The sequence below is a fragment of the Mytilus californianus genome, unplaced genomic scaffold (assembly GCF_021869535.1).
Source record: "Mytilus californianus isolate M0D057914Y unplaced genomic scaffold, xbMytCali1.0.p SCAF_15, whole genome shotgun sequence".
Lineage (NCBI taxonomy): Eukaryota > Metazoa > Mollusca > Bivalvia > Mytilida > Mytilidae > Mytilus > Mytilus californianus.
The window spans coordinates 19,067,831-19,079,169 of NW_026262637.1; the positions used below are offsets into that span (position 1 = coordinate 19,067,831).

The 11,339-nt window shown below is 31.7% G+C and overlaps 1 protein-coding gene across 1 annotated transcript; it reads right to left on the reverse strand.

Annotated features, from left to right (window-relative positions):
- Nucleotides 1-59: 59 nt before the first annotated feature.
- LOC127725603 (xaa-Arg dipeptidase-like) lies at nucleotides 60-8,541 on the reverse strand. Its single transcript, XM_052232690.1, has 6 exons — nucleotides 8,099-8,541; nucleotides 5,744-5,892; nucleotides 4,698-4,840; nucleotides 3,762-3,916; nucleotides 1,606-1,840; nucleotides 60-351 (listed from the first exon to the last, which is right to left on the reverse strand). Exons 1-6 carry the CDS (start codon nucleotides 8,462-8,464, stop codon nucleotides 215-217), a joined length of 1,185 nt encoding a protein of 394 aa, XP_052088650.1. The 5' UTR covers nucleotides 8,465-8,541; the 3' UTR covers nucleotides 60-214.
- Between the last annotated feature and the right edge of the window lie 2,798 nt (nucleotides 8,542-11,339).

An 11,339-nucleotide genomic window follows, 5' to 3' on the forward strand; every position in this document is an offset into this window, starting at 1 on the left:
TAGTTTGTAACCTTGATATGTCTTCGTAATCGATTTACGAAATGTCAAAATCAGTAAACTACTGTTGCCTTAATTTATTTAGAGGCTTGACCACTTTTTTGAGACAAGATAATTTAACTACAACCAATAAGTTTGTTAATCTAATTATATGAAAGCAAATCTAGCAGTGTACATAAATCTGTAAGGTTTCAGAATTTTTTTGTAATCGCTGATTTCATTGTGAATTTTGTTTGAATACTGCAAATTCATCCCTTATTTCTTTCAATAAGTTTTCATCTGTTAAAATATCAAGACAGGTAAGTGCCATAGCTTTTGCTTGATTCAGAGTATGCAACTGAGCTTTTGGATCACCTGGAAAAATAAAACATTTGATTATAAAAGCATCCGGGTCAACAAAATGCTGTACAATCGAACAAATGTGCGTTCGTTTTAAACATTCATTAAAACAAGGCTTTTGATTAACTTTCCTTTAAAAAATGAAAAACATTGATGACACTATTTGATAGTTAATATTTTAGAAACTGAAACTATAATTTTCATAATACAGAAATAAAGGAATATTATTATGAAAAAGTTTTTTTCTAAGTATTAAATGATGTTGCCTGCCTTGATGCATGACCCTTTTATGATAATTATACTACAGTAGAGAGTACATTTAGTAATCAACAAGTTCTTTTCGAGTTGATGAAATAACCTTTAAATTGATGTTTAAATAATTTGAATCTTATATCTCAAGAGCTTTCCATAACAGTAACAGTCCTTATTGGGTACTAGGATTCCAGTAAACGGGTACGCATCAAGCCTGTCATATAATGCTTCTATTTCATAATGGAGACACCATCTTCATTATAGAAATGTGCATCTGGTGCAGTAAAATAGGTGCTGCTAATGTTATTTCTTCATATAAAACATGTAAGCATTATGAATGAATGATTTAACGCATATTTTGTGTATAATGAGGAAGGAAAATAACACTGGAATATCAATACTAATAATATAAACACGAAAATAAAGAACCTATTTCAGTGTACTGAGTCTCACAGTTACAGACACATGTATATCGACTACGAAAAGGACTATTATTGCTGTATACATTAGATTTATTTAAAGTTAGTTCTTTTGGCAGGAGTAAATTATCACAGTGTAATAAAATATCATAAAGGAAATGCTAAGTGTAATATTGTTTTCTTTTTAATGCAATTTACAAGAATATATACTGAATTTGGCTACAATTTCTCCTTTCATTTATAGGATATAAATATTAAACAAATATTGGCATAAAGAGAAGTTATTCTTTAATGGTGTTAGCAACAATCTGCAAAAAGAATTTATAGAAGTACCCTGTTACTGATCAAATTTGTTTCTTTTTTTAATAATGCCGTTTCTTTTTCTCATATGCATTTAGGCCAATTTGGTATTGGGAAAGGAGAAAGCATTTAATATATGTAAAACTCCCAGCATATATCGATAGTTCTCATGATAGTGGAGAAATATATCTATTTTATACTAAGAAGTGAAACATATAACTTTTATTGAACACAAGGTTACATTGATTGTACTTCTGGGACGATTTCCCTGCTTTATCTTACAAACATGATACCATACCTGCCGCAGTGGTAAAATCCTTGGTATGATTTCCATAAATCGTGTCAATGTTGTAAGTTGGATGAATACTTGGAACAATTTGTGAAACATTCCCCATATCCGTAGAAGCTCCTATTTGGTCTTCCTTTGCGTCAAATTTTACACCAAGAGATTCTGCATTACTCCTGAAGGCGTCTGCCATTCGATTGTTACTTACCATATTCAAATAAGGCTTGCTAGAAAAATCGTATAACACCTATAATCAAACATAAAATAAATGACTTTAATAGGAATGAAAAATACTAACACAACATCGTAGAACGAATAAAACTAAAAACAAACTATCAAGTAACTTAAAACATTGAAATTACCACAATGTCATTAATGTACTATGACTTCAAGTAATGTCAAAAATTATGATACTGATTACTTTTATAAAACTTACAGAAAAGATGATGATCTTTTAAGAAAACCGGATTTTGTTCACCTTTGCACAAACAAACCGAAAAAATTAGCCTTTAGGTTTGAAGTTAACACTTGTTATTCTTTACTTTTGGTTCTTCATAAAAATATCCACCTATGACCAAAGGACCATGATGTGATCAACTATAGTTCACCGAGCAGTCTTCAACAAAGAGGAAAACTGATACCGTACATCAAGTTATAAAAGTCCCCGGTATAAGACAATTTGTAACATCTCAATGGACAAAACGAAAGACCTGATTTATATTAAAAACAAAAACAATAAAAAGACAAATTTTGCAGAAAAAAAAATCCAATGTTTAGAATTGTTTTATAACCACATTTGAATATTTATACAAACATTGATTAGTTTTTAGTCTCCTATCCGGGGAAATTTAAAACTGTGGGATTTTATTGCTCGCTTCTTTCTTCTTCTGTTTTGTTCTATAGTCTGCAAATATCTCTCTTGTCAATCGTATTTATTTATCATGAACCACATCAATGCACAATTTTATATCAAAAAAAGGAGATTTGGTATAATAACAAATAAGGCAACTAACCAACAAAAGACCAGTAAAAAGTTGAAGTTATAAACTTTAAGTAACCATAAAACTTCCATCTATAATTCACTAAAAGACCTCCAACAATGAGTTAAGCCCTCAAGTAAGCTATAAAGGGCACCGACATGACAAAATGTTTGCAAACAGTTCAAACGAGAAATCCATGTCTAGATAAAATAATTTTAGAAAAAATCATGGCATAAAACATTTTGTAAGATCATTTTTCCTCAATACTATACATCCGTTATGCATATGAAATTTTTAAAAGGACACTTGGGTCTTTTTAGCAAGTAGATCTTTCTTCTATTCAGTATTACAAACATTTACAATACATAGCTAGCTTATAAGAATTGTTCAAGACAAAATATGCAATTAAATGCAGTTTTTCTTCTCGGAAAATCAGCTGATTTCTCATCATTCATAAAACAGGGTCTATGCAATAACGTGAAATTGTATACCTTCATGAAAATATAAAAAATGTTGTTGGTTTTTTTTTTTTTTCTGTTTTTTTTTTTTTTTTTTTGCGTATCTGGCTCTTATGCCTTTAAAAAAAATTAAAACTTTTTTCTTTGTTAACATCCTCATTAGCACAAATTTGATCAATTCTATTTTATACGATTTCTATGAAAGTATATTTCAAACGCAGGTCTAAATGCATTAAAATGTTATCAATTATCAAGACTTCTTAGATCCTTCAAGTATTTATATGTTCGTTTTATATAACTTTGAATGTCTGCATAAAAATGAAAATCTGATATTTGGCAGTTAATTTAATATCTCAACTTTCTTGAATTGCTATACGAATTCAGAAAATTAATGTCAAAATGTTTGCCAATTGATAAAACAAATGTCCATACGGTCTCTACAGTAAATATTAATTTTATAGAATCCCTCCTAAACAGCGGGCTGTATATTTAAGGACCATAACAGCCAATCGAATGTGACTTTAAGTTATTAAAATATAATTTTGAACAGAACATCATTCAGGCAAGTTGCTATCACTGTCAATCTATACATGACATCATTAGTTAGTTTCATTGTCAATACATGTTAAATATTAGACTATATCAACTTATTGTTATTTTCTTAAAGAAATTTGTTTATCGGTTTTCAAGGGACTACAAGAACTTGGCTTAAAATTCTGGCTTATTAAACCTGACACCCAGTACTGGTTGCTGCTGAGTCAAAACAGGATCTCATCTTGTCTTTCAGGTGATCTAGTTCTTGTTTGTTTGGTGCTCTGTATGAATATTCAAGTTCAGTTAATTCTGGTATGATATTTGACTTAATTCCACCATTTTTTATTATACCTACAAAAAGATATTTTGTTCTACAAGTACCAATACAATTCATATAAAAGATTACCAAAAAAAACATGTTTAATAGACACCGGTCAATATCCTGTTGTAGTCCTTTGCGTTGAATGAACTGAAAGATTCCCCGTGTTTACATATTACATTCTTTTTCTATTACTAAATTTAAAAAATTCGTTGAATGTTGATTTTTGCTAGAAGATTATATTTACAGGCTAGATAAAGATACCGCTGTAAAAAAAATGGAAAGTATTCAAAAGTCTATGGTATCTATTAATCTCTAAAAGTTACTTTTGTGTTATTGCAGGTAATCGCCCAGTCAGCTACATTAGAACATTTATTTAGCAAACTCTACAAGATAGGAAATGTGCATACCATAACATACGACAAGAGGAACATCGCCAACTTAAAAAATGGCAAGTTTTATCGTCCTATTTGTCGAATATTTCAGCTTAAATTTTTCAGTTTTGTACCAGTTTTGTCTTGCAGGTTGTTACTACTAGCTTTATTAAGCTATAAATGTAATTAATATGTTTGTTTTTGCTTGCTGGGAAGTCTATCGTTCACAAGTACTGCTCCGTTACATTTTATTGTACTATTGTACGTTTTAATACGCATATGAAATATGTTTGTATTTTGATGAACATTCTTAATTTTACTAGTGATATGTTCAAAACAGATTTTCAGGATTTAACCAAAACGATCAACATATCCATATATACTTATAGGACATTACATTTTGAGTAAACGTTTCTTATGAATCAATTTATTTTCATACCTTGAACTCTCCATGTAGGTTTCATTTGTTGCCTTAGACAGGACACCGCCTGATAGCATAGTACCGCCGCATCAAGGGCGTTAACTCCATTCCATGGGGAGGCTGCAGCGTGCGCAGCTTTCCCAATGTATTTGATAGTAACCCTGTTAAAAAAAACTCTTGCTAAGAAAATAAGTTCAATGCATTTGAGAAAAGTCGTTTTGAAATATCATTGCACTTTATAAAGGTCAGTTTGAGAATGGGAATGTATTTGATTAACAAACATAGGGTTTTAAGAAACCATATTTTACAACAAAAAAAACTGTAATTATGAAATTGTAAGTTTCATTATGAAGGCAAAAAAAATATAACAAAAATACTGAACTACAAGAAAATTCAAAACGGAAAGTCACTTATTAAATGGTTAAAATCAAAAGCTCAAACATATCAAACGAATGGAAAACAACTGTCATATTCCTGACTTGGTACTGACATTTCCTTATGTAGAAAATGGTGGATTAAACCTGGTTTTATAGATAGCAAAACATCTCACAGATGTATCCCGATGTTATAGTCTCACGAATCGATTAATAAAATAATTCAAGGTAATCGCATGAACACCAAAAGATTCTATACCAGATGTCTCGACAGGGTACTTTAAAACATAATGATTGTTTTTAAATTATTCATTATGTATTCAAACGCTTGTTTTTTGTACGCAAGACGCACGTTTCGTCTACAAAAGTAACGCTTAAATCAACAAAATTAAAAGGTCAAAAAAAGTAAGATAGACTGAGCTTATGACGTCTTATGACGTCTTTATTTTAAATGCATTGGAGATATAGAGAATGATATTTTTGTCTTTGAAAACTTATCTTTTAGTTGATTTGGGCTACGAGCTAGCTTTCAGTAACTGCAAGTTCGTTATGTCTACTGTCGTGTTTTTGTATTTTTGCTTGGTATCGATCTAATGTCTTAATATAACACTTTGGAGACGTTATGAGGTATTTTCCTTAAATTGTCAAATACTAGTAATTCAATGTCAACAGTAATAAGATTCTTCTTACCTATCAATCGCTGTCGAGGAAATATGAGACCTAGTTTCTGGAGAAGGATGAACCATCATGGCTACATCAATATTATCAAAGACACCAGCATTGATCATGTCAATTTTTCCTCCCCCTCCTTCCTCTCCAGGGGTACCTAAAACAGTTATCTGAAAACCCAAATAAAAAAAACCTAAAAGACACATTTTATCATTATTCATTTGTTGACATGTTGACGTATAAAAACGGCTGCAATATGTCTCGTTCAAATGGGCAGTCAAAATTCATTAAACAGCATTGCGTAACACTCAACCAATTCATTGATAAGTCTATTGTAGATAAAAAGGGTGTCTAGTGTAATTAACAAAACCCTAACGTCTTTGCTTATTTTTTGCAACGGAAAAAATTAAGTCATCTCCTTTGTTGTATAATGCTTAATTCTAAAAATCGACCCATATTGTCGTTATCAGGATGCTCGTCAGGATATAAAATAGAGACAATTGTTGTTTACTGATGTCTTAATCGTGTGCATTCATTTAGAATATACAAATCAAGATGAAATAAAAAACAAATGAGGAAATTGCATTAATGCATAACTGAGCGAGACCAGGTGCATGCGAATTTAAGCTCAGTAAAAATGCCACAATAGAGAAAAGAACAAAGAGATAAAACAGATCATACCTTAATAAAACGAAATTCCGAAGATCCAATAAAAAAGAAGATATCTAAATTTTCCTGCACCAGATAATAATTATATGTCGTAACAATATGTCAAAGTCACCTCAAGTCGGATACAAATGTGAATGAAAAAAAACCTATCATATATTTCAAATCAACACCGAATTCCCAAAAGAGAAACGTTAACAAACCACTCACTATATTCATGACATTGGAGAGACATGAAAGCAAAAGGGCAAATTAGATGAACTCCTGCTTTCCATATGCCACAGCGTCCTATGCAACAATAGTTCCAGACCTTTTAACACCGGGATATGTTTGGGTCAGTTTATTTCCCATGTTCATAATCTCACATGTATAGGCTACTGGATTAAAGATGTCCTTGTGGATGAAATGTCTTCCAGTAATGAAAAGGATCTATTGGTTGTTAAAGTCAAACGTCAAAGAAGAAAGCGAAAGCATTACTTAAAGAAAAATAACGAAAAGAAGAAAAATAATAGTATACATCAAACAATACATATAAATCAAAAGAATTAGCAGCACCATCCCTATCTCCACCAAAAACGTTGTTAAATTCAGTGCTTCACTAAAAGTAAGTAGTTTCTCCTTCTCCACTAGTGACACCCACTGCATTGCTCGATGTTGAGGAGCAATAAACACAAAAACATTGAGCATAATAAATGTCGTTTTCCTCTTGTTTCGTTTTACTTCTATTGGGCTATTGACCATGCTCATGAACTAAAATTCCTCGAAGGAATAAAATTTCGTCAGTAATTTTTTTTTTACTAGCGAGATACGTCATTAACCTAGATACTTTGGACATTTTTATGTTTTAATTTTCTCAGCTCAATACACATAATATATCATTTAGCTATTTTTTTTATGGTATTTTCAGTATATTGGTACTCCATACTGGATACTTTCGATTTTTGATTTAAAATATTATGTAACGAGCAGCCCTGGAAATGCGCAACTGGTGAATCAATATAAAGATAAGGAGATATGGTATGATTGCCAATAAGACAAATATCCACCATAGTTCAAATAAAGTGGATGTCAGCAATTATAGGCAACCGTACGGCATTCAAGAAAACCCCATACCGTATAGTCGGCTATAAAAGACCCCGATACGTAAAATATGAAACAATTCAATTGGGAAATTGTACGGCCTAACAAAACAATTTACGAAAAACAAATATGACAGACATGAACCAACGAAAACCACTATATTACAGGCTCCTAACTTGGGACAGACACATAAAAAATGTGCGGGGTTAAACATGCTTGAAGGCTCCAACCCTCCACTAACCTGTAACTGTGGTGTTACAGTTAAACATAAGAACAAACTATGAAAATCAGTTAAAAAAGGCTCATCAGATCAATAAAAAGCAGAAAAACATCTAACAAAAAACACAGACCGGGCGTGGCTGGGTATTTATGCATCCCCCACAACAAAAAAAAGACTTAAAATACAGAGCTTAGAGTACTCACAGTTACTGACAGCTAGTTCAAAGCAAATATCAACTAATAAGAAAATCATGTTTCAATGACTTAGACAAGTTTCTTTCGAAATATTGCAGAATGATATCAAAGCTGCCAAAATCATATCCTTAAGCAATCATAGGGCATGTGTTGCAGCAGGCTGTTTTTCTTTATTTTCTCTCTTTACGTTAAGCTACAAGTAACGGTTTTGCTTACTCTGCCAAATGGTTTTTCCATTTCCCCCAATGCTGCTTTTATTCCAAGACCAGCGGCAACACCAGCTTCAGCAATCAAATTATGTCCGCATGCATGTCCAATCTCCGGTAACGCATCGTACTCACAAATTACAGCAATATTGGGTCCAATTTTGGCGGTGCCTACTTCAGCTTTAAATCCAGTCTCTAAAACAAATTTCTTGGTAACGTCAAAGCCCTTACATTCAAGAAAATTGGTAAGTTTTTCGTGTGCATGATGTTCCATAAAATTAAGTTCCGGATTTCGCCATATATCTTTGCTCAGTTCTTCAAGTTCTTCTGATGCCGCGTCGATTGCTTGAAATATCGACTGTTTTAAGAAATCCATTTAATTAACCAGTTTTCTTGTGCTTATACTTTGTACATATGGTTTACTTGTGATTAATTATATTCTCTGGAAGCGAATGTTATAATACTGCGTATTTGATTTATTCAAAACAGTTTATTTAAAGGTGTAGTCATAACGTGCATGAATTTACGATTTATTCAGTGACATGATACAATAGAAATTCAATGCCAAACAAATTGTAATTCAATACAATTATAATTGCAGGTGCACGATCATTGTTACTAACAGAATAAAGTGGAATCTATTACAGTTTACTTAGAAAGATGCCAAAGAGTACACGTTTACCTCTTTGTTAATGCATTCAGGTATATTTTATAAACATAGTAAACGGAAGTATTTTCAGTGACCTAAACATTATGTAAAATTTATATTTTACTCAATCGGTCAGCGCGCTTACATGTATTAGCACGCACGGTGTTTGATAATAAATAAAAAAGGTCGATTTCTGTAGAATGTACATTTAGGGATTATTTGGCCCTGAAGATTAACCGAACATTAATACACTGCATTATACCATTGCTTATACTTTTCCAATTGTTCTGGAAATTTGAATATAAGTAACAGATTTAATTAGGGTTCAAAGCAAAAATACGATTTCCATAGACAAATTGTACGAAGTTTTTTACTAGTTATCTTTATTAACAAGCTTCGTTTTCCGCTCTTTAATATATATATATTCATCCCAATGGTTTTGAAACAAAATATACTCTCCTGAAGTAAACTTTTGTGTGTGAGACCAAGAAGGTCAAAGTTTAATGATATAACTTTAGCTTGAAATATGAACGTTTTCATATATATTGTCACTTGTTCAGACGAACTTAATTATTTCTGTGACTGCATCATACGATCCTTTAGTACAGATAACTTAGCATCTGCTATCAATTCCATCTTCATGCCTAATATATCATGTACTGTGTTACAACTCTAGATTCTACTGACGAGGAAAGGTAACACTAGGCCACCGAAAGCTGAATTTTTAGTTCAGTCTAGGTTTTAGAATTAATGCAACCATATATCTTTGGAGTCCAAGTAATGTAAGCTTCCGTCCGACAACAAATATACAAAGTCATATACGTTGTCATTAGATTTTATTAGTTTTATTTACACTGAATCGAAAAGTATCTGGTTTATATGGATTAATAGATTTGTGAGATTTGCACATTAGTTAACTACTGTTGCCTAGTTATATATATTATGTAAATAATCTTGCTACTTCTAGATTATCGAAAGTGACTCCAGGTGCTACATATGAGACTTATTTATGTTAATTCCAAAAATACATTAGTATTGATTTCATATTTTTGTTAACAGTTTTGGTTCCATTTAAACATGAATTGAGAACAATTATGAAATTGAAAAGGGAAAGACTTTTAATTGTTCATGAACAATTGACTTTTAATTTTCAGCTTTACTATATTAATAGTTTGGATCACTAAATTAAAGTTGGTGCAAGACATGTCAATTTCAGATACTTCCAATACGTTGTTAAAATGTTTCGAAATATTAGATTTGTTTTGGAACAATTAAAAGACTTCTATGACTGAAATGTTTTTATAAGATTTTTAATAGTTGGTACCAAATAACCTTTGTTGGTAGAGTTAATAAAAGAATTTACATTCATGTTTGTCATGTATAAAAAGACAAATAACACTTTATGAATTGCATACGTCATACGCTCGTTATACCATCAGGAACGTTCAAACCTAAACATTTGGAAGCCCGTATGTATAAATATGTAGAACCGTTAAGAGCTATATAACCAAAGGGACCTTAAAAGAATAAAGAAAGTCCTAAAGTCATCTAAGGTAAATCTTGCCTGAGACAATTGAAGGTTTCAATTCTGTAAATATAGACAATGCAATTTCCCATAGGAACTCCCTTTGCGGCTAAAACTGTGCCACTTTTACTGTGAAGTTTCGTGAAAAATTATATCCCAGAACGGAAAGTTGATATGCACTACTATTGTATTCAAAGGTCAACATATAGGGCTGTGCGGCATATTTTCAACATTTATATGCCCTGAACTTCTAAGAGTTTAAACTTGTACTAAAATTCTATACAACCCCTACCTCCATTTTTGAACCTCCTAAGAATTAACTTTTAGGCGCTACCATGTTTTTCTATACTGGTAACATTCCCAAGTTATGTCTCTATGAGAAGAAACCCATAGATCATATCTGGGAACCAGTACGTTAACAAATTAACATATCTATGAATATTATATATCTCCCCAAAAGAGGCGTGGCTTGTGAAACAGCTGTATTTACAAAGTGCAACCTATAACTAATTTTCATACTATTTTCACATGTCTCAATCGGTGTGAGAAAAATATTTCTCATCTCTAGAAAAAACTTTGTTCTCGGCAAGTGATTGTTCGAAATTCTAATTATGACGTCAAATTTTCTTGATTTTCTTCTGATTTCCTATTGTGACGTCATGAAAAAAGCCGACCATGACTGATGACGTCACATATAAAAAACACAAATTTCTTCAAATCTTTGGATAAACTTGATTAGATATCGTCTAAAACTCATTAGAGAAACAGATTCCACCACTATGTCACGTGTATTACGATATTTCTCTACTCTCAACAGTTAAACTTTGAAATTTAACTGTCTCGAGTGGAGAAATATCATAACACACTTGATGCAGTGGTGGAATCTATATTTCTTAAAAGGTCAATGGAAGCACCTCGGGAGTCATTATACCATGATACTGGTAAACCACATCATCCCATTAATATCATTAACTTTTTTGGTTTGTATAGTTTTGTGATCAATATGTTTTATTTTTTAATTATATTTTCTTTCGAAATATGTTTGTGGTTTATAAGGTAGCTAGCCCGAAATCTATA